General features: G+C 44.5%; 1 protein-coding gene across 1 annotated transcript in view; it reads right to left on the reverse strand.

The window, feature by feature from the left end:
- The window catches only part of LOC140722936 (uncharacterized), a 43,694-nt gene that overhangs the window by 13,524 nt on the left and 6,245 nt on the right, over window positions 1-23,925 (reverse strand). The window contains exons 5-11 of the mRNA XM_073037561.1: window positions 20,120-20,241; window positions 19,245-19,393; window positions 14,177-14,212; window positions 10,721-10,771; window positions 9,616-9,666; window positions 7,485-7,535; window positions 3,428-3,478 (exon numbers count right to left, since the gene is read on the reverse strand). Coding sequence (XP_072893662.1) covers window positions 3,428-3,478; window positions 7,485-7,535; window positions 9,616-9,666; window positions 10,721-10,771; window positions 14,177-14,212; window positions 19,245-19,393; window positions 20,120-20,241 — 511 coding nt within the window. The remainder of the gene's footprint in view (window positions 1-3,427; window positions 3,479-7,484; window positions 7,536-9,615; window positions 9,667-10,720; window positions 10,772-14,176; window positions 14,213-19,244; window positions 19,394-20,119; window positions 20,242-23,925) is intronic.

Raw genomic sequence — 23,925 nt, forward strand, 5'->3', positions numbered from 1 at the left:
TTACCCCACCCACTCCGGTCTTTTGCTATCATTTCGCATTTCCCCCTACCCCCACCGCTTTGAAATCTCTTAGTAAATTTCCTTTCAGCTAGTCCTGACGAAGGGTCTCGGCCCGAAACGTCGATAGTGCTACTCCTGTTAGATGCTGCCTGGCCTGCTGCGTTCCACCAGCATTTTGTTTGTGTTATTTGTATTTCCAGCATCTGCAGATTTCCTCCTGTTTGTTTTTTACATGACAGTCCTTCCAATCCCAGACATATTTTCCTGAACGTCCTTTGAATTCTCGAAAATGTCAGCACATCCTTCCTTAGAAGAGAGGCCCGAAACTGCGTACAAACTCCAAGTGAGTCCTCTTCAATGCTTTATAAAGCCTCAATATTACGTCCTTGCTTTCGTCTATGCTACTTCTCTTGAAATAGTTGCTGCCATTGTACTTGCCTTCCGCAACTGCGATTCGGCAAGGAAACTTGACTTTATATTCTTGCTCAAGGACACCCGAAATCCTTTGCACCTCAAATCTTTGATTTTGTTTCTGCGTTGGAAAGTAACCTACCCATTTATTTCTTCTGCCAAGTTACATAACATTCAACTTCCTGACAAGTATTCTATCTGCCACTTGTTTGTGCATTCGTTTCATCTGTCTAAGTTTTTACCTAGTCGATTAATCTCCTCTAAACTGTCTGAAAGTCTACATACTTCGCATCATCTGCAAACTTCGCCACAAAGGTATCAGTTTATTATGCAATTCATGACAGGAAACTTTAAAAGAAGCTCTCCAAGCACTGATCCCTGAGGAGCAACCATAGTCACCGGCAGACAACCAAAAAAGGGTCCCTTTATTCGCACAATTTGCTTTCTGCCTATCCATGCTAGTATATTTTCTGTAATACCATCGGCTCTTACGTTGCTAAGCGGACTCACGAGCGGTACCTTTTTGAGGGCATTCTGCAAGTCCATGTATGTATCATCCCCCTCTGGCTATGATGCTTCTTATTTTCTCAAAAAAAACACAACAGATTTTCAAACAGGAGGTTCCCTTGAGGATATCTTGCTGATCAGGGGCTATTTTATCATGGGCCTGCAAGTTCGTCGAACCACATCCTTACCAACCGCTGATGTCGGGTTAACCTGTCTATAATTTCTTTAAATGTACGCCTCTCCCTTCTTGAGGAGTTTAGTGTCATTTGCAATTTGCCATTCCTCCGCAAACATGTCTGAGGATTTATTTCGGAACCAGGACAATTAATGCCTCCAGAATCTCTTCAGTTCTTCTTCAGAAACCTGGAATGTATGCCATCCAGAACAGGTGACATCCACATTACCCCTTTCCTAGAATTCTCTTCTTTGAAATGGCAACTTCTCACACTTCTGCCCGCTGTGACTCTCTATTCCCTGAAGTTTTCCACAGTAACGTGTGATGCAAAATACTTGTACAGTTCGTCCGCCTTTTCCCTGTCCCCCATTACCAACACTGCAGCTTTGTTTCCAAAAGTCCGATATCCACCCCCGTCACTCTTGTACACAGTATGCATCTGAATAAACCTTTGACGTCGTATTTAATATTATTGGGTAGTTCGTCTTCGCGTTCCAATTTTTTCTTTTCAATTAATATTTATTTCTCTTCTGCTGGTTTTTAAATGTTTCCAGTCCTCTAACTTCCCATTAATGTTTGCTCTACTATAAGAATTCGTTTTGTCTTTTGTGTTGCTTTTGACGCCTCCTGACAGACATGGATGTCACTCATTTACTTTACAATGCTTCTTCCTCGGAAGGGTGTATATAACCCGCGCCTTCCTAATTTCTTTCGGAAATTCCAGCCATTGGTGCTCTGCCTTCAAAGCTGCCGGTGCAGTTTTCCATTCAATTTTAGCCAACTCCTCTCTCATGCCACTGCAATTCCATTTCCGCCGTGGTAATGATGATACGTATGACTCTAGCTTCTCCGTCTCAAATGTCAGTGTGAATACCTCTTAACGTAACCGGGAAGAAAATAACTTTTGGTATCGTGCATTATATTATTGGCTAGCATGCCACCAAATTTCATCTCTTCCCTTTTTATCACTTTTAGTTGCCTTTTGCTGGATATTTTAAAAACAGCGGAAGCATCCAATTTACCGCTGACTTTTGCTACCTCATATGTCCTCTCCTTTTTGTAATGCAATCCTTACCACCCTTTGTCAGCCACGGTTGACTAACCCTGCGACTTGATAACATTTTCCTCTGCGGTACACATCTGTCCTGTGCCTTGGAAAATTAAAACCAGAAACATCATCTCTGATTTCCCGTCAAGTCAGCCAGTATCTTCCTCCAATCCACCTCGGCAAGCTCCTTTCCCATGGGCCTCTATATCCCTTTAATTCATTGCGATACTGATTCATGTGAGTTACACGACTCCCTCTCAAATTGTAGTATAAATTCAGTCATATTATGAGCACTCTCTCCCGAAGGTTTTTTTTTGTCCTACCTCAATCTCCCTCATAAGGCCTGGTTTATTACACAACAACTAATCTAATATTGCCTCTCCCTGAGTAACCTACAGCTGCTTAAAAAAGCCATCTCTTAGGCGATCGACAAATACCCTGTGTTGTTATCCCACACCAACCTTTTCCATCAATCACCTTACATATTGAAGACCCTCATTATAAATGAGAGTTTACACTTCTAATACTAATTTTCTAGCTCATTTTGCAATCTCAAGAACACGACTACCATTTTGAGATCCGTATATGCATCCCAAATATCTTTAGTTTATAACCTTTCGGTTTCATAACTCCGCCTACAAAGATTCAACGCTCCAGGACTCTTTGCAACCTCTTTCTAAAGATACATTACCAACTGATACCAACAGATCCATAACACCGCCTAAAACTCCCTGGTTTTCCTTTCAATCCAGAGTATATCTTTTGATGTTAAGCTCCCAGCTATGGTGTTCTTTCAGCCACGACCAATCCCAAATTGCGCCGCGAGTTCATTCACGTTATTCTGAATGCCACGCGCATTTAAATGCAGCACCTTCCATTCTGCATTCTTCGCCCTTTGGAACTTCGCCTCTGTGCCTGAATTTAACTCTTTGTTCTGTCTGCATTTGTACGCAACCATTGACATCTCCTCCCTTACGTTAATGCTACAAATAACATCTACATATAAACCCGTGGGCGCATCCTAGGCAATACATCCCGTTTCCCGTTCCACTGCCATATTAGTTTACACAACTTCCAACGGCTTTGGTAAATCTGAGAAAGTCAATTGTTTTCTTAGATTCTCCGAAATGCTTCAACAAGTTGCCGCCCATGAAGAAGCTCAGCGAGCAAAGTACGCATGATGTTACCGAAGCGCACCCGACCTCTTCCGTCAGTTTGAGCAGCCACCCGATACGGCGGAACTGGAGCTTCATTGATCATAGTCACAGAGTCCGATTTCAACTTACCCGCCACTGGTAAAGGCCCCCGCAGATGTGCGTATGCTACGTTTGCTGAGCCTGTGGGGAAACATAGAAATGATTATATCTCCGTGATCTGGAATCCGTAATCCGCTTCCCCTGTCATCAAACCATCCTTTTGGCCATTTCCCGGTCAGGTTACCCACGGCGACCTGCATTTCTGATTCGCTGCTAAAATTTTCAAGCACGTCAGCCTGAGAAGGGATCCGTTTGAAGCGTGTGAAGTAAACAAAGGATTCGAGGACCTGTCAGCCGGACGGGATGCTCAGCGAGGCACAACTGCGACGGACAGTGAGCAGAGGGGGAGCCGAGAGCTGGCCAGAGCCCGGGTAAGGTATTAAGCAGGGCGGAAGGCTGAGTACATGAGCTGGGTTGAAGGGCTGTCTGTGGATGACCATGCAAGACCTCAGGAGCGTACTTTGTTGGCAGCAGACAGTAGCTGTGTGATTGTCAAGTAATTTAAAGGGAATGCACAGCAAGGACAGAGTTCACCTGTGACAGTTTCCCCACAGTATAACCATATAACAATTACAGCACGGAAACAGGCCATCTCTGCCCTTCTAGTCAATGCCAACGCTTACACTCACCTAGATCTACGGGCCCGCACTCAGCCCATAACCATCCATTCCTTTCCTATCCATATACCCATCCAATTTTACTTTAAATGACAATACTGATCTTGCATCTACCACTTCTACTGGAAGCTCATTCCACACAGCTACCACTCTCTGAGTAAAGAAATTCCCCCTCGTGTTACCCTTAAACTTCTGCCCCCTAACTTTTAACTCATGTCCTCCTGTTTGAATCTCCCCTACTCTCAATGGAAAAATCCTATCCACGTCAACACTATTTATCCCCCTAATAATTTTAAATACCTCTATCAAGGCCCCCCCTCAACCTTCTGCGCTCCAAGGAATAAATACCTAACTTGTTCATCCTTTCCCTGTAACTTAGGTGCTGAAACCCAGGTAACATGCTAGTAAATCTCCTCTGTACTCTCTCTATTTTGTTGATATCTTTCCTATAATTCGGTGACCAGAACTCTAACACAATAAGAAGAGGACGGCCAAACACGACAGACACACGGTCACCGGGTCTCTGGCACTGAGAGTGGTGCTGTGGCTCAGAAGGGCAGAATGGTGAAGATGACTACAGTGTGATAGAACAGAGACGAGACTCTGTGGGCGCCATTGCGATACCCGGATGATATGTTACCTATCCATTGGCAGGGTAAGGGATGACTCAGATCGGGTCCAAGTGATGACCAACGGCAAGGGAGAGAAGCAATGTCTTGGAATATATAAGCACAAATGGCTTATAAAGATGAATAGATAGAGTGGACAGCCAGCGCCTCTTCCCCAGGGCACCACTGCTCAATACAAGAGGACATGTCTTTAAGGTAAGGGGAGTGAAGTTCAAGGGGGTATTAGAGGAAGGTATTTTACTCAGAGAGTGGTTGGTGCGTGGAATGCACTGCTTGAGTCAGTGGTGGAGGCAGATACACTAGTGAAATTTAGGATACTAGTAGACAGGTAGATGGAGGAATTTAAGGTGCAGGGTTATATGAGAGGCATGGTTTAAACGTCGGCACAATATTGTGGGCCGAAGGACCTGCAAAGTGTTGTATCTTTTTATGTTTCTATAGCATAAAGGGCGAAAAACACGAGATGCTGCAGAAAGAGTTTAAGGGGGCTCGATAGAAAGTTGACAAACCGGACCTACAGGACAGTATCCTCTCTATTGTTGTACCACGTGGACAATCCAAACCAGGGATGCGTGAAAAGATCTGGTCCAAGGGCAGGATTTTCGAGATCGTGAATATAAAGATTCGCGGTAGATTTTCTAAATTCATGGGGCGACCGATCAATAAGCAAGTATACGTAAACAGAAATACCTTTCAGGCAGGGACCTGCGTAGGATTAAAACAATAAGCAGAGTTTTGAGCAAGTTTTCTTCGAATTGGGCTTTCAACATCGTGGTGCCTTAAAAGAGCTGCTTTTTTATGCAACCTTCGCTTCGCCTAGCGGCTTAATATAATGGGTGATAAACCCCGGCCCGGGCAAACGGAAGGAATCACGTTTGGGTGGATGCTGCGCGATGTGTCCCCTGTTACAGAGCAGTATCCCGAAATAGCAAACAGTGCACAATATGCGATTAAACGATTGAGCTTCATAGCTGTTAGTTTGACTATCTGGTTAGTAGAGAAACGAAATAAAAGAAAAGGTAAACAATCTTATTAAACAGTCAGTGCGCAAAGTTGGAGCTCAGTCACAGGCCGATCGTTCAACATCGACCTCCTCTGATCGTCGCTACCCTTGGGACCCTTGATCCGAGTCCACCCCGTCCGGCGGTCTACCAAATCTCTCCATTCGCACCTTCTCTCCTCATGTCCCTCCCTCTCTGGCAAAAGCCCGCAAAATCAACTCCTACCAGCTTCAAAAGACAGGGCGACAAAATCCCGATTGGCTAGAACACTACAGCACAAAAACATGCCTTTTGGCGCTTCTTGGCTGTGCCGAAGCATTTGTCAGCCTAGTCCCACCGACCTGCACCTGGCCTATATCCCTCCATACACCTCTCATCCAAGTACCTGACCAAGTTTTTCTTAAATGTTAAAAGTGAGCCTGCATTCACCACTTCAACAGGCAGCTCATTCCACACTCTCACTACTCTCTGTGTGAAGAAGCTCCCCCCCAAGTTACCTTTAAACTTTTTCCCCTTCAACCTTAACCCATGTCCACTGTTTTTTTTTCTCCCCTAGCCTCATTGGAAAAAGCCTGTTTGCATTCACTCTATCTATACCCATCACAATTTCATATATCTCTGTCAAATCTCCCCTCATTCTCCTACGCTCCAGGGAATAAAGCCCTAACCTATTCAAACTTTCTTTGTAACTCATTTTCTCAAGTCCCAGCAACATCCTTGTAAACCGTCTCTGCACACTTTCAAACTAATTGATATCCTTCCTGTGATTTGGTGACCAGAACTGCGCACAATACTCCAAATTCGGCCTCACCAATGCCTTATACAAACTCACCATAATATTCCAACTCTTATACTCAATACTTTGATTTATAAAGGCCAACGTACCAAAATCACTCTTTACAACCCTATCTACCCGTGACGCCACTTTTAGGGAATTTTGTTCCTGTATTCCCAGATCTCTCTGTTCTACTGTACTCCTCAGTGCTCTACCATTGTATGTTCTACCTTGGTTTGTCTTTCCAAAGTACAATACCTCACACTTGTCTGTATTAATCTTTATCTGCTATTTTTTCACCACATTTTTCCAGCTGGTCCAAATCCCTCTGCAAGATTTGAAAACCTTCCTCACTGTCCACTGGACCTCAAAACTTTGTATGTTCAACAAACTTTGTGAGGATTTATTTTGGGTTTACTGAGTGTTTTCCAAACAATGTTATCACTATTGTATGTTCTACCTTGGTTTGTCTTCCAAAGTACAATACCACACACTTGTCTGCATTAATCTCTGTCTGCTATTTTTTCAGCCCATTTTTCCAGCTGGTCTTTCAGCCGCTACTCAATGACGCCCACGCAGTTATAGCGACCAAATTCTGGTTGCACCACGAGTTCTGAAGGCTGCCTGGATCTACATGGGGAATCTTCAATCCTGAATTCTTCGCCCATTGAACTTTGTTTCAGTGGTAGAATTTAACTCTTTGCTCTGTCGGCATTTGTAATCAATCATTGACTTGTCCTCCCTCACAAGCATATTGAAACATCCTCTACTGCGGGCTCGACATCAATCGTATCATACTCAATCCCTGAGACCTGCCATATTTATTTAACCACCCCTAACAGCTCCAGTAATTCTGACCAAAAAGAAAAGTCAATTGTTGTTTTCTTCGGCTTTCGGAAACCCTTTAACAAGTTGACACATATGTGATTGCTTAACGAGCTAAATTACATAGTATTACGAGAGCGCTCCGGACACTACCGTCAGTTTGAGCACCCGCGCGATACAGCAGCACTTCTGGTTCATTTTCCGTCCCGCGCATAGTCACTGTCTTCGATTTCCATTTACCTGTCAAGGCGAGTAGGCACCGGAGGAGCAGTTGTGGTATTTTCGTCGGCCCTGTGGGCAAAATAGAAATACTTATATCTCCGTAATCCAGAACCCATCTGCTTCCCGTCTCATTAAACCACAATTTGAACCATTTCCCGATCCTAAGAGAGCGTCACATTGTTCTGACGTCAGAACGTTAGTGCCGAAGTGAATGACTTTGAACAATGTGTACAAAAGGCAAAGAATCAGTGGACGTGCCAGCAAAGCGGGATGCCGAGCGACGCAGAACTGGGACGGGCGGGGTGCAGGGAGGGGAGATCAGAGCGGGGGCCGATCTCGGGTGAGTTATGAAACGGGGCGAAAGGATGAGCACATGAACTGGGTTGAAGATCTGGATGCGGAGGTCACGTGAGATCTCAGCAGAGCACTTTGTGCGATTCAGGCGGATATCAAAAGAACAGAATTGAAAATACGGAGACAAAAACCATGGGCTATTGCAAATTGTGCTGGAGAGCTTTGAATGGAGTTCAGGGAAATGATGGATGGATGGATGAGCGGAATAGCTAGTTTGCATCTGTCTTCACTGTGGAAGATACCAGTAATTTGACCAACATGCAGAGGCATGCGTGTCGTGACGGGTCCAGTCAACGGAGAGGGATTCAACAGAAACGGCGGAAAGTTCAGGTGCAGCTTCGCGGCAGTGCCTTTTAGTGCGCTAAGTTTTAGAGTGCGCCTGTCTCAGTTCCTCATACTTAAGGGAAGTAACAACTTTATCATTATGTTCGTACTTCTCCATTTCTCATCTGGCAGTGCCAATTGCTTCGGAGGCAGTGTTTTCTACTGAGTTTGCGATGCGGGAGGTCTACATGGCGTCCACCTTTATGGAGAATCAAATCTGCACCTGCTGCACCGTGCTGCCGCTTCTCTGAGAACGTTTGAACGATCTGGAGAAGCAGTTGATTATCTTCAACTCATAAGGGAGAATGAGGAGGTGATAGATAAGAGCTGTAGGGAGCCAATCATATCCTGGCTTGACTATAACTCCTGTCTACACCTTCTCACTTTTCTTGACAGGACTCAGGTCATCGAGCTACCTGTCTAGTACCCTAATTCGGTCCCTAAAGAGCAGCAGCTCGACGCACCTGATGTGCATGTAATAGTCCGGCAGGCTGGGTGTCTCCCGGATTTCCCACATCTCACACCCAGTACAGAACACCAGCCTCACAGACATATATCCTGTTTCTCTTCCTCAGAGTTTACATACCTCACTTGGACACGTTATCCACGAATCCCGAATGAGCCAATGCCCTACCGTTCTGCCTGAGATCACTTCCGTCGATGAACGCCCCTTTGATGACTGCTCCGCTTGGCAGCCTCCCTTTTCTGCCTGAATCTGTCCTCCTATTTAACTCACGAGTTCCTTCCTACATGCCCTTTGCAACGTAATACGCACATGTTCTCTATTATTTTGACCTCTATTTATTATTCACTCATGTGTATTTATTTGTATAATTTCCTAACTCCACCTACAAAGATTCCACATTCTCTGACCCTAACATCTTTCTACAGATGTTATTTCATCTGTTACTAACAGAGCCATCCCAATGCATATGCCTTCCTGCATGTGTTGTCGACAAAAAAGTATATCCTTAGATGTTAAGCTCCCACATTCGGCTGTCTTTCAGCCGGTACTCAGTGATGCCCATGGCGTCAGTGTCTAATTGTTGATCCATTCCATTCTAAATGCTGCACGCATCTAAATGCGGCAGGGTCAGTCCAGCATTCCTCTCCATTTGAAATTCACCTCTGCCGTAGAACTGATCTCTTTGCTCTGTCTGCCCTTGTCCTTCACTACAGTCATGTTACCCACATCTTGCTGGCCCTTGCTGGCCCTTCATCAACTGTATCATACTGGATCCCTGTCTCTGCGATGTTATATTAACCACGCCCAACTGCTCTTGTAAATCGGACGCATAGAAAAATCAATTATTGTTTTATTAGATTTTCTGAAAGGCTTTCACAAAGTTCTACAGATGAGGCGGCTTAACGAGCTAAGATGATTTTGTGTTAACGGAGCAGACCCGACCCTACCATTAGATTGAGCAACGACTCGATACTGCAAAACTGTCAGTCTTCAATTTCCACTTACCCCTCAAGTTGAAAAACAGCCATCCCTACAAGTGGACTGAGGAAGAAAGGCCTGTGAGCAAAATAGAAACAATTATATCTATTAATCTGGAACCCATCTGCTTCGCGGCTCATTAACCCAACCTTTGAACTTGTTCCCGGTCCTCTCACTGTGCACTGTTTTAAATTTAATCAGAACGTTCCAACAGGTCATTTCGAAAAGGGATGAGTTTGAAGAATGTGATGAAAACAACGAATGACTGGGCCTATCAGCAAAGTTTGGATGTATGGCGACGCAGAACTGCGACCGCCCCGGTGCAGAGAGGGAGTTCAAGGCTGGACCACATCTCGGCTGAGTTACTAAACGTGGTTAAAGGCTGAGCACATGAAGTGGGCTGAAGAGCTGGCAATAGATGATCACGTGAGATCTCAACGGCGCACTTTGTACAATTAAGGTGGACAACAAAGGGGCCCTGAAAAAACGCATTTGAAGATATAGAAAGAATAAGCGATAGGTTATAAGGCACAGTTACAAATTGAACGTGACGCTGGAGAGGTTTGAATGAGACTCGGGGAAATGTTGGATAAGCGCAACAGGTACTTTGAATCTATCTTCACTGTGGAAGACACAAGTGATCTGATCAACATCTCAAGGGAAATGTGTTGTGCGGACACCCATCGGCAGAGAGGGATTCAAAGAGAAATGCGGAAAATTTCAAGCGCGTGCGTCCCGGCAATGCACTTGTGTGTGTTAGGCTTTAGAGTGCGCCAGTCGAAAATCCTCAAGCATAGACGGTGGAAAAGTATCGGCAACTTTATCACTTGATCTTATTTCTCCATTTCTCGTGGGTTAGCGAGAATTGGTACAGCAGCGGTGTTTTTGCAATGCGGGAGGTCTAGACGTCGTCCACCCTCTCGGATAAGCAAATCTGCACCAGGTGCACTGAGCTGCAGCTGATGAGGGTTCTTATTAAGGACAACAACGTGCCGCACGAAGCTGGTTAACGAGATAGGAAAGCATAGTGTTACTGAGGCGTTCCCGACCCGTCCGTCAGATGGAGTAGCCACCCGATACGGCAACATTTTAATCGCCCCGTGCACAGACCTAGTCTTCGAGTTCTACTTACAAGCTCACGTTACAACGTCGCGGAGGTGGAGATGTTTTGCATCTGCGTTTCCTGTGGGGAAAAATAGAAAAATCTTTCTCAGTAACGCGTAATCACCTCCCGGCTTCTTAAACCACCCTTTGGTCCATTTCCCAGTCCTGTCAGAGCGTACCACATTTCTCATTCGCTGTCAAGACATTCGAGTAGGTTAGTTTGAACAGGGATCTGTTTGAAGAATCTGAAATAAACAGAGGTTTAGAGGACCTGCCAGCAAAGCGGAATGCTCAGCGATGCAGAACTGTGACGGTCAATGAGCAGCGAGGGGAGCCGAGATCTGGGCCAAAGCTCGGGTGAGTTATAAAACAGGGCAAAAGGCCGAGCACCTGAAATGAGTTGAAGATCTGGCCGTGAATAACGACGTGAAACCTCATGAGCGCACTTTGTACAATTAAGACGGACAACACAGGGATCCCAGCAGAACAGATTTTTAGATAGGGAAACAATAAGCAATAATCGAGAATGAACAATTATAAATTGAACAACCATTAGCAATAATCTAGAAGGAATAATTAGAAATTGAACATGATGCTGGAGGGGTTTGAATAGGATTCAGGGACATGGTGGATGAGCGCCATTAGTGTTTACATTGACCATCACTGCGGAAGACACCAGTAATTTGCCAACATTCAAGGGCGATGAGGTGTGCGGCAACCAATCTACAGAGAGGGATTCGTTAGATAAGGCGGAAAATTCAATTGCATGTGTACAGGCAATGACTTTGAGTATCCCAGGCTAAAAGGGAGATTGAATCAGCTCATGATGAAATGGCGGAGCAGATTCGATGGGCCGAATAGCCGTCTTCTGCTCCTTTGACTTATGGTAGCAGAAATGGCCAACGTGACTTATACACCTTAAGTCTTTGAAGTTTCCCTGGCACCTGTTCCTTTCTGATAGCAACGGCACTCATACCTGCTTCCTGATATTCACGACCCTCTGGTGCAACGCTAGTGTGTTCAACAGTGAAGGCAGATGCAACGTACCTGTTGTTCATTGGCGATTTCTTGCCTCCATTACCACTCCACCAGCATCATTTTCCAATGTTTCAATATCAACTCTCAATTCCTTTTTTCGCTTTATATAACTTTTAAAAAAAAACAACTTCTTGTGTCCTGGGTTTATCGTATTCGCTAGTCTGCTCTCATATGTCATCTTTTCTACACTTATACCTTTTTGAATGCACTTTTTCGAATTGAAAAGCTTCCTACTCACTTTCGCTGAGTCAAAATCCATTTCTATGGTGTATATGCAGTCCTTATCGTCCATTAGCTGCCACGGCTGCCTACCCCGTTCACTTGTCAAACTCTTCTGCTGTGTTTCTATATGTATCCTGTTCCTTCTGAGTTATTCCCAGAATTTTCCATCATCTCTGGTCTGCCATCATCCTCCCCGATATTCTACACCAAGCCACCTGGTCAAGCACGTCACCCAAGCCCTTGTAATTCCCTTTATTCCATTCCAATACTATTAGATGTGAATTATACTTCTTCCTATCAAAGTACAGTATGAATTGAATCAGATTATGATCACCGACTCCTAAGAGTTCGTCTACGTCACCCTTCCTGAATTATTACAGAAAATCCTGTCTAAAACGTTTTTCCACGACTGTGCTCGAGAACAAGCTGCTCTAAAAAGTCATCTTACAGCGATTCAACAAATTCCTCACTTGCAATGCGTTGGCAAACTGATTTTCCCAATAGCCTTGTAGATTTAAGTTCCTGTTAAGATTGTGTCATTTTCCTTCCTATATGCCTCTTCTAGCTCCCTTTGCAATCTAAACCACACATCTCGTCTACTATTTTGATGCATATATATGGTTCCCACAACGTGTATTTTTCTCTTACAATTTCCTAACTACACCAACAAAGATTCCACCTTTGTTGTCGCGTCTTTCTGAAGATGTCATCCCATCTGTTGCCAACAGAGCCACACTGCTGTTATTAAAAAAATAACAACTGTGAATAAAAAGTAAGTGCTACAGCACAAAAGTATAAAAGTACTAAGATAGGACAATATGGATGCAAAACTGTTTAGCGCTGTGATGTGAGGTTCAGCAGTGTCACAGCCTCAAGGAAGAAGCTCTTCCTGAACCTGCTGGTTGGGGAGTGGAGGGTCCTGTAGCGCCTACCGGGTGGGAGGAAAGTAAAAAGTCCATGGTTATTGTGAGATGCATCCGAAATAAATATTTATGTCCTGACCAGGTTGCGTTGAATGTAGATGTTCTCAATGGTGGGCAGTTTGGTGCCGTTAATCAGGTGGGCTGTTTTGACCACACGCTGGAGTGCTTTGCAGTCCGATATGGGACAACTGCCAGAACCACACTGAGATGCCGTTGGTGTTCTCAATAGTATAGCGATAAAAGTTACTCCGTATCCTGGGACAGAGGTGAACTTTTTGTTGCTCCTCAGGAAATTAAGGAGCTGTTGCGCCTTTTTGATCAGGATGGAGGAGTTCAGGGACCAGGTAAGATCATCTGAAATGTGGACACCAAGGAATTTGAAGTTTTATACACACTCCACCAGAGCTCCGTTAATGTAGATGGGGACATGAGTGTGGCTCCTAGCATGCCTGAAGACCACAAGGTCCTCCTTGGTCTCTCTGTGTTAAGGGCCAGGTTGCTGTAGGCACAGCACGTAGCCAGGTGTCGGACCACGTCCCTGTTGGTCCTCTCGTCATCCCCTGTGATCAGGACAACCACCGTGGTGGTGTCTGAGAACTTAATTATGGAATCATAGCAACGTACAGGAACGCAGTCATAGGTGAATAGGGCGTACAGAAGATGGCTCAGCACACAGCCTAAAGGAACGCAAGTATTCAGGATGAGAATGGAAGAGGAGAGGTAGTCTAACTTAACAGACTGGGGTCTGTTAGTCAGAAAGTCCAAGGTCCAAATGGAGAGGGATGAGCTGACATCAAGCTGACGAATTTTGGCGATCAGCTTGGAGGGGATCACAGTATTGAATGCCGAAATAAAGTCAATGAACAGCATTCTGACGTAAGAGTTGGGCTGCCCATGACGTCATAGCAACACGAGTTCGTCCTCCTTATTCAGAATGCTGAGCGCATTTAAATACAACTTCTTTGGTATTGTATTCTTCGCCACTTTGAATTTTGCAGTAGAATTTACCTCTCTGCTCTGTCTGTATTTGTTCTCAATCATTGATCTATGATCCCTTAGAGGCATTTTTCACACACATCATCTACCTGTGAAAACGCCGGCTCATCCTCAGCTGAAGGAAAGTAAAGTCAATTGTTGCTGAGTTCTTAGATTTTCAGAAAGGCGCCGCACATGAGGCAGTTTAACGAGCTACGGTCACATGGTGTTAACTGAGCGCATCCGACCTGTTCGTCAGTTTGAGCACACAACGCGTACAGCAACAATTTTGGTTAACTTATCACCCCGCGCACAGACCCACTTACCCCTTTCCAGGTGCACGTTTGCTGCGTCTGACATTCCTGTGGGGAAAAATATAAATAATTGTATCTCCGTTATCTGGAACACATCTGCTACCCGGCCCATTATTCTATCGTTTGAACCATTTCCCGATCCTGACACAGCGTCCCTCTGTTCTGACTCGTTGTCAGAATGTTAAATCGGTTCAGCTTGAAAAGGGATGAGTTTGAAGAATAGAAAGATAACAAAGAAGTAGAGGACCTGCCAGCAAAGCGAATGCTGAGCGACGCAGAACTGCGATGGGCGGGGTAAGAGAGGGGAGTTCAGAGCCGGACCATATCTCGGGTGAGCGATGAAACATGGAAAAATGTTCAGCACATGGACTGGATTAAAGACCGAGCAGTGAACGATCACCTGAGATCTCAGCAATGCACTTTGTGCGATTAAGACCGGAAAGAAATGGAAATTGGAAGAAAAGTTTTAAGATACGGTGACAATAAGAGATTGCCTTCCTCTGCCACTTGAGAACATCTTCCTCTGTGGAACATGACTATCCTGTGCCTTATACATTATTCCAAAATACTTCAGCGATCTCTGCTCTACCGTCAACACCACCCGTATGCCCCTCCAATCCACCTGAGCAAGCTCGTGCATCATGCCTCCGTAACTCGCTTTATTCTATTGCGATACTGATACATGTGAGTTATGCTTCTCCCTTTCAAATGTCAGTCCGAATTCAATCATGTTCTGATCACAGCCTCCTGAGGATTCCTATACGTTAAGCTCTCGAATAAGATGTTAGTTAAAACAAAACATCCAATCTGAGATAGCCTTCGCCTGATTGCCTAGAGAACAAGCTGCCCTAAGAAGCCCTCTCATAGGCATTCAACAAATGTCATCACTTGCGATCCAACACCAAACAATTTCGCCAAACCCTTGCATATTAATTCCCACATTACAATTAAGTCATTACCATTATTGTATGCCTTTTTTTCAGCTCCTTTGCAATCTTATCCGCACTCCTTTGATACTATTATTAGTACTATTAACTACTATTTTACGCTAGTATTTCGTTAACTCCACCCACAAAGATTCAAAATCTTCTGTCGTTGTTCTCTTCTTAGAGATGTAATTCCATCTCTTACCAATAGAGCCACACCACCGCCTATGCCTTCCTGTTTGTCATTCTGATGCAAAGAGTATCCTTCGATACTAATCTCTGAACTACGGCCTTCTGCTAGCCATGCCTCAGCGGTGCCCCCATGTCATACCGACTAATTCTAATTGCGCGATGAGTTCGTCTACATTGTTCAAAATACTATGCCCGTTCAATCTCATATATCACGTCTAGTCCGACATTATTTGCCGTTTTGAATTATCCCTGTGAGGTACAATTTAGCTGCTTACTCTGTCTCCATTTGTACGCAACCATTGGTATGTGTTTACTTATATTCATGTTACACTCATCATTTACTTCAAAACCTGCTGACTCGTCCTCAGCACTATTATACTTGTTCCCATTTTCCTCTCGTGTCACCTTCAAACACTCGCAAAAGTTCCAGCAAATCCTCCGACTACAGCTCCGGAGCCTTCTGAGAATTGTGGGAGAGGTACTCCGCTTTTGCTTTCCACTTGTAGCACCCCCTCACTCAAGAATTCTCCAATTGAGAATAATTTTGTTTGTTAACATGAGTACTCATTAATGATGTTTCTTGGAGTTCACATTAGCGATGACCTCACCTGATGACTTAATAACACCTGAACAGGGAAGCACAGCTGCAACTTCAATCCGAATTAGACTGGGGCAAGCCAAGCTCCCAAACCCTTCTGAACTGCAAATTAGAGGGGTACGACTGCTAACATCTTGACAATTGAATCTCCATCTGGCATAGGAGCAGAGGAGAATCGGCCCTGGAGTCACTGCAACTGACAGTGAGAACGGCTGAGGGGTTCTTTCGGAAATCCCTAACATTCATCTGGGGAACTTGTCAGCAGTGATGCATATCCAGGGCGCTTGGTATTACTAAGGATCCCACCCATCCATTCAGCATCTTGGGATCCGAGCCCACAGGACACTCAAAGCTGTTACTCAGGTTGACTCTTTTGGTTAACAAGGCACACCTTCGTAACCGGTGGGATTGAGTTCAAGAGTCCATGTCCCAAGAGGGAATTTTGCAGCTATATTGGACCCTGGCCAGACCCCACTTGGAATACTGTGTTCAGCTCTGATCACCTCACTACAGGAAGGATGTGGCAGCCATAGAAAGGGTGCAGAGGTGATTTGCAAGGATGGTGCCTGGATTGGGGAGCATGTCTTATGAGAATAGATTGAGAGAACTCGGCCCTTTCTCTTTGAAGCGACGGAGGATGTGATGTGACCTTATAGAGGAGTAAAAGATGACGAGTTGCATTGATCATGTGCATTGCCGGAGATTTTTTTCCCCGAGGGCAGAAATGACTAACACGAGAGGTACAGTTTTAAGGTGCTTGGAAGTATGTGCAGAAAGATGACGGGGTTACGTTTTTTTTACGCAGAGAGTGGTGAGTGCGTGGAATGGGCTGCTGACGGTGGTAGTGGAGGCGAAAACAATGGGGCCTTTTATGAAACTCCTGGATCGGTACAAGGAGCTCAGAAAAATAGACGGCTGTGGGGTAGCCTAGATATTTCTTAAGATATGGACATGTTCGGCAGAGCACTGTGGGTCGAAGGGCTGGTGTCGTGCTGTAAGTTTTCAATGTTTCTAAGGGCAATGATTAGCAGCCAGAAGTCTTGCTGCATATTGGCACCAATGACATAGGTAGACGAAGTGATGAGGTCATAAAGAGGGGTTTTAGGGAATTAGGTAGAAAGCAGGTAAAGAGGACATCAAGGATGATAATCGCCCGATTCCTCCCTATTTCACTTACCAATGAAGGTAAAAATAGAATAAATTTACAAGTCGATGCCTGACTGACTATCTGGTACAGGGGGCAGTGGCAAGAGTTACGGATCATTGGGATATCTTCCGGGGAAGACATGATCTGTGCAACAGGGTCGGTTACACCCGGAGACCGGAGAAATCCAAAGTGCTTGCGGATACATGTATGTTTAAATCAATTCAGCAGGGTGATGAGAACCGTTTGATAGCGCCAAACTTGTCGTAGTTGTTTTTAAAACAGAGCCAGTGTGTAGTGAGGCGGCTAGCAAGGAGAGTCTGATAATAGAATACATTTGCAGTCAACAGTATTAATAGCAATGTGGAATTGAAAATGGTGACTACAGGACTGAGGGTGTTTTTTTTTAATACCCAAGGTGTACTCTGTAAGGTCGATGAATTTGAAGCACAGTTCCAGAATAGCGAGTATGTTTTTGAAGGCTTCACTCAACCATGGCAAACAGGAAATTGGCTGTAGCTGGAAACTTAATGTACAGAGGATGCATATTGTATCGAAAGTGTAGGCAGGAAGGGAAAGGGGATGGTAATGCTCTGCTGGTAAAAAGTGAAATCAAATCATCAGGAAGATATGACACGGGTAGATCGGGAAACCAAGGTGTAAACATAGATCGGGAGGCTAAATCCTCAGAAGTTAGATAGGAAAGCTAAAAGGTCTAAAGGTAGATCGGGAAGCTGAATAGACTGGAGGTGGATCCGAAGAATGACATAACTGAAGGTACATAAGCCCGGGTCCATGCTTGAAGGTATATTTGCAGGTTAACAATATCTCCTACATGAGACCGATGACTGGAGGGAAAGAGCTGGAACAAACGGGGATTTATCAGGTTAGCTGGCAGCTTATCGAGTTGTTCCTCAGGAATCGGTGTTGCCATCGGGACTTTTCACGTGATATGTAAAAGATTTCGATGACGGAATGGCTGGTTTTGTGTCCACCCTTGCAAACGCTACCAAGGTTAGTGAACAGGCAGGTTGGGGGTGGGGGGTTGGTGCTGCCGAAGTTTGAGGAAGTCGGAGAAATTTACAAGTACTAAAACGGATTTGGAAATGAGGCAAGGATTTGTCAGATGGAATACAGTGTCAGGAAATTGATGGCCATGCACTTTTGTAGAATGAATAAAGACGCAAACAACTTCCTCAACGGTGTGAAAATCCATTAAAAAGATGTGCCAATGGATGCTGGTATCTACGTGCAGGATTCCCTAATGGTTAACATGTAGGGTCTGTTGACAGCAAGGATGGCAAATGCAGTGTCAGCATTCAATTCGGGAGGATTAAAATGCCAACGCAAAGAGGTAATGCTGAGGATTTATGAATCACTGATCATAATACATTCAGTGTACTGCTAGCAGTGGTAGACTCCTTACACAGCATAGTGTGCGTTGGCGTTGGCGATGTTCAGGAGGACAGTCACAAGAATGCTATCGGAAATGCAAGCGTTATCCTCAGAGGAGCGTTGGATGGGACTGCCCCTGTACTCGCAGGAGGTTAGAACAATGAGCAGGGATCTGCTGAACTGCCGACATAGAGTGGACCAGAGTGCAAACTTAGGAATAAAGGGACATCCCTTTAGTATCGAGATGACGAAGCATCTCTTCAGCCAGAGGATGGTGAATCCAAGGAATTCACTGCTATACATGGACGTGGACTCCATGTTCTTGTGGACATTTAAAGTGAAGGTTGATAGGATTTCGATTAGCAAAGGTATCAAAGTTTACAGGGAGAAGACAGTGGAATGGGGTTGAGGGAGATAATGAATCAGACATTATTAACTGTCGACAGACGCGATGGGCCACTTGGCCCAAAACCTCCTTCATCACCTCGTTTTATGAACAATATTTCAGAGTCATTTCGTCTAACTAAGTTGCTGGCAAAATTTTTCTGAGGATGACGTTTAGAATTATTTAGAAGCATCGAATAAAATGGACTGAAGTCAGCACTTATTTTCAGAAGTCTGCCAGGAAAAATTGAGAAGCACAAGGATGGAATACCATTCTCCACGACCATAATAAATCCACAAGGATTCGCCATCGGAATCGTAGGCTGCGACCAGAATGCTGGTACTCTCCCTCCTGGCAAACGGCGAGGAGAGACATTTCTATGCCCCGGTAGGCACTGGCTGCACAGCAGACTCAACTACACGCCTCGGTGTGTTACCTACCCTGTGCAGAAAGACACGAAGAAGAAGGAGTTGTTGAATTTGGCATTCTGCTCAGTGAGCGTGCGATTGAAGTCATTTGCCAGGGTCATGGCATTCCAACGAATCCTCCTGGAGAACACGTCCATTGTCGGGAAACGAGTTATAAACGCCTGCAGGATAGATACACCTTAGAAATTGAAATAGGAAAAATACGATACACGACCATTTATCGGTCCTGTCCGACTATTCACTCAGGTGTAAGGTCATATCTGAGATGACCTCCCGGTTTTGCTTAAACTCACCCTACTCTCCTGACGGGCGACACGTTCCCTTGCAGCCCCTTCCTGATCCCGAGAATTCCCAAATGAAACATGCTTTCACCTTTATCCCGTCCGCCAGTGCCTCCAACTTCCTGATTTGCCACATCCACTGACCCTAGTGCGGTCTCAGGTTCTGATTCAGATACATTCATTTATCAACGACTGACTCGCCTTTGTCAATCCTGTCTGTTGTGTCCTCAAGGAATCCGAACTACTTTGCAGGGTGTAATTTCCCCTTGAGGAAACTGTGCTGAATTCGACGTACTTTATTGTTTGCATTTCAGTACACTAAAACCCTCTCCCTTAATAATGAACATCAAAAGCATCACAGGGAGCAGTGTTTCCCGCGTCCTGAAAAACATCGACATACTCTGGTCCTAAATATCCCACATATTCGTCGAAGCCAGCATTCCTCCCTCCTGAGCATGTCTCCAGCTTCAATAGCTGAAAGGCAGACAAAAATGTAACCATCACCCCATTGAGCAGGCCTCCCTATCTAGTTCCCGACCACATTTCGCCCTCGGCCTGCGGGTCAATCAAAATATAATGACCGCTCAGGTTCCAGCTAGTACTCACTTGTGGGCTTGTTGGTGTTGGAGGGTTTTCCCAAAGTTCTTCGGGAACCAACAAATACATTGTAATCTCTCCATCTCCGGTGAATGAAATGAGAAATTGTCCATTGCTTTGGATCCTCAATCCTAGGGGTGATGAAGAAAGTTAAAAAGATTTATACTTCTCACTGGAAACGGAAACAGGAGTTTCAATAGAAAGCGAAGGAGGAACTCCATCCTACCATTTTCTGATGACACTATGACCTACTTTAAGATCAACCTAACTATCCACTCCCACATAGACCACCGCATTATATACCATTCAGGTGATTTTTAAAAATAATTTCACAAAAACATTCCTGTTGTTTCTGCGACGACGCCAGACAAGGAAGACCAACATACCACAGACATTCTTACCAAACCTGCTGAGTTCTGCAGAAGTTTCGATGAACCTATAGCCACATTCAAATGAAGTGCCCTTACACTCATTGTGCTTTTAAAATCTTGCAAACTTTTACACTTTTGTGCTTGACTTTTCCTCACTCAACTCTTAAATTTCTGTTTTTTATCATTTACATGTCATTATGTTTATCCACACTTTTTCACTTTATCCATGCTTATTCAAACTAACGATACCATTATCCTAGAATTTAGTTTAGACTCATGTCCACAGCCCTAGTTATGTGATCCCCTAGGATTCAGGGCCGATCACGGTTCAGGTACAGCTCCCTCCTTCCCAAGAACTGTTGCCAAATTCCCATGAATTCAATCCTACTACTCCCACACTGAAAATTGAGTTACGCATTTAACTCTCTAATGTTCTTGATGGTCTGCCAATTTGCATAAGTATTTAAAAAGTTATTAAGAAGGATAGACAAAGGAGTATCTCGCCTATGTAACACCTATCTATCCTGACTCTGCTTTCTCTGAGTTAACCAATCCTCTATCCATCCTAATATATCACTCCCAACAATCTGCATCCCGCTCTCATGTATAATTTTTATGATGCACCCTATCAAACGCCGTCTGCAACGCATGGAAAATAACGCCCATCTGTTCTCCTCTATCGACAGGGCTCGATATAAGTTTCCTGAAGGGAAAGTTACACTATCGTCGACCTGAAAAGTACAGAACGGTACTGACCCGCCGGCGCACGATGTTGTGCCGACATTCCACCGACACTGAGATCAATTTAACCCTTTCATCCTACACTGCCCTACGTTTAATTTATCATCCGTGTGCAAGATTACCTCTCTGCTCCTAAACTCAATCTCACGATTGATGAATGTCAATGCACCGTATGATTTCTTAACCAGAGATAATCTGCGTAGCAGCTTTGAATGTCCTATAGGTTGAACTCAATCTGCCACTTCTCAGCTAAGTTTTGCATTCTATCAGTGTCCCGCTATAACATCTGACAAACCTCCACACTATCCCACACCATTAACGTCTGTGTCATCAGCAAGTTGTCCAAACTATCCCTCCCCTTCCTCTTCCAACTCATTTATAAAAATCACGAAGAGTAGAGGTCGCAGATCAGAGCCCTGAGGCACACCACTAGTCACCAATCTCTATGTAGAATATAACCCGTCTACAACCACTCTTTGCTTTATATGGGCAAGTCAGTTCTGGATCCACAAGGCAATGTCCCCTTGGATCCCATGTCTCCTTACTTCCTAAATAAGCGTTATTTTCCTTATTTTCTCAATAGGCTTTGAATGGCGTATCTTGTCAAATGCCTTGCTGAAAACCGTATACACTACATCTACTGCTCTAACTTCATCAATGCGTTTTGTCACCAAGGTCCTTTTTCCTTTTACTTTATCCGCATTTCTAGAATCACTTCTCTACAGATTAATTTAAGGTCCTGTCCACAGCCCTAGTTATGTGATTCATACGGTCCAGGTTCAGCCCATCACACTGCTATGGCTACTTCCATTCCCAATTGCTGTGCTAATTTCCCATGATTTCAGACCAGTTCTCCCACTCTCATCCTTGAGCTACGAATTTAACCATCTAATATTCTTGACACTATGGTAATTTGCATTAAAAAATATATAATAACCTGGATTGAAAAATGTAAATCCGATGATACAGTGTACCTGGATTTTCGGCAGCACTTTATCAAGTTGCCACTCACAAGGCTGGTTTTCAAGCTACGATCCCGTGGTATTACAGGAAAGATTCTACCATGGTTAAAGCAGTGACTGTTTGCTAAGACGAAATGAAAGGGAATAAAAGGAGCCATTTCTTTTTGGCTGCCGATGTCTGATGGTGTTCCAATTGGAACTATGTTAGGATCGTTTCTTTTTGCTTTATACTCCAATGAATTGGATTATTGAATTTCTGGCGCATTTACCTTCTGATCCCTGTTCATTGTGAGTTAAAGTTTCCCATCGCACCTTATGGGGGATTACCTCCCAGGAGAATGCACGGACACGTGGTTACTGGCACTAAGCATGTGTCCGTGTGCAGAAGGGAAAGAGGGAGAAAAGGCTGTGGATCAGGATTCAATAGGCGGAGGGGCAGTCAGGAGATTCGCTGGACGTGAACGAGACACCCGAATGGATCGTTCCCTCTCGGGTACAAGGGTAAGAAAAGTATGGGATCGCTTCGGTGTTATTTTGGAGAAGGAAGGAGAGCAGCGAACTACCTTGGCACCTATATATGCCAATGACGTAGAAGGCAAAGCAAAGAGGTGCTGAAGAGAGAATTTAGAGAGCTAGGCAGAATGCTGGGACGCAGGATAGCAATTTCTGTATTGCAAACTGTCCAACTGATCGATGAAAGATGATTTGCCAGATATTTGTGTGGCTGAGAAGCTGGTGCAGGGGCTTCAGGTTCTTGGATCACTGAACTTTTTTCTGGGTGAGGAATGACTTTGGGAGAAAATAAATGAGTACAGTTGCTATTGCAAGAAGCTACTCAGAAAGCTGAACGACCGGAGGACTGATGCAGTTTGGGAGAATGAGTAAACAAGTGGCAGATGGAATGTTGCATAGGCAATGCGTGTACATGCACTTTAGTAGAAAGAATAAATCCGAAGTATATTTTCAAAAAAAACGGTGCAATTTCAAAATTCAGAGGGGGAGAACGTCTCCAACAGGTAGTGTCCTAGAGCATCCATTTCTACGGGACGAGAAAACAGTGTTCCAGGCAGGAGAAGACATTGGTCAGGCCTCACCTGGGGTACTGTGAGCAGTGCGGAGCTCCTTATCTCAGGAATGGTATGCTGGTATTCGAGTCGGTACAGGAGAGCTTCACAATAATGATTCAGGGCATGAAGGGCTTAACAAATGACCAGAATCTGATTGATCTACGCCTGTACTCGTTGGAGTTCAGAAGAATAAGGGGTTATCTGATTGAACGATATCGAATATTGAAAGGACTTGATAGAGTGGACGAGACGATGATGTTTCCCGTACTAGGAATCCAAGTCATTGAGTATATTGAAAGCGGAGGTTGGTGGATTTTTGAATAGCCAGTGTGGTAAAAGCAGGAGAATGGGTTAGGGATGTATAATAAATCATCTCTCTCATGGGGACAGTTTGAATGTCTAGTCAAGGATAAAGAACTCTCCGTGCTCCTGTCAGTTGCCTGTGTCCCAGTATGGGACAGTGGGCTCAAGAAGAAGAAAGACCACTTGGACTTTTACCCATCTTAGAAAGGACTAACACAAAGAAGCAGAACCGGAGTGAGATTGGAGGAACACATACCTTGGATGCAGAGTTACATACAGAGTGTGGTGAGTACGTGGAACGCGCTTCCTATGGCGTAGAAAGTGTCAGATACTTTAGGGACATTGAACAAACTCCGGGATGGGCACAGGGA

This window comes from Hemitrygon akajei, unplaced genomic scaffold (assembly GCF_048418815.1).
Source record: "Hemitrygon akajei unplaced genomic scaffold, sHemAka1.3 Scf000094, whole genome shotgun sequence".
Lineage (NCBI taxonomy): Eukaryota > Metazoa > Chordata > Chondrichthyes > Myliobatiformes > Dasyatidae > Hemitrygon > Hemitrygon akajei.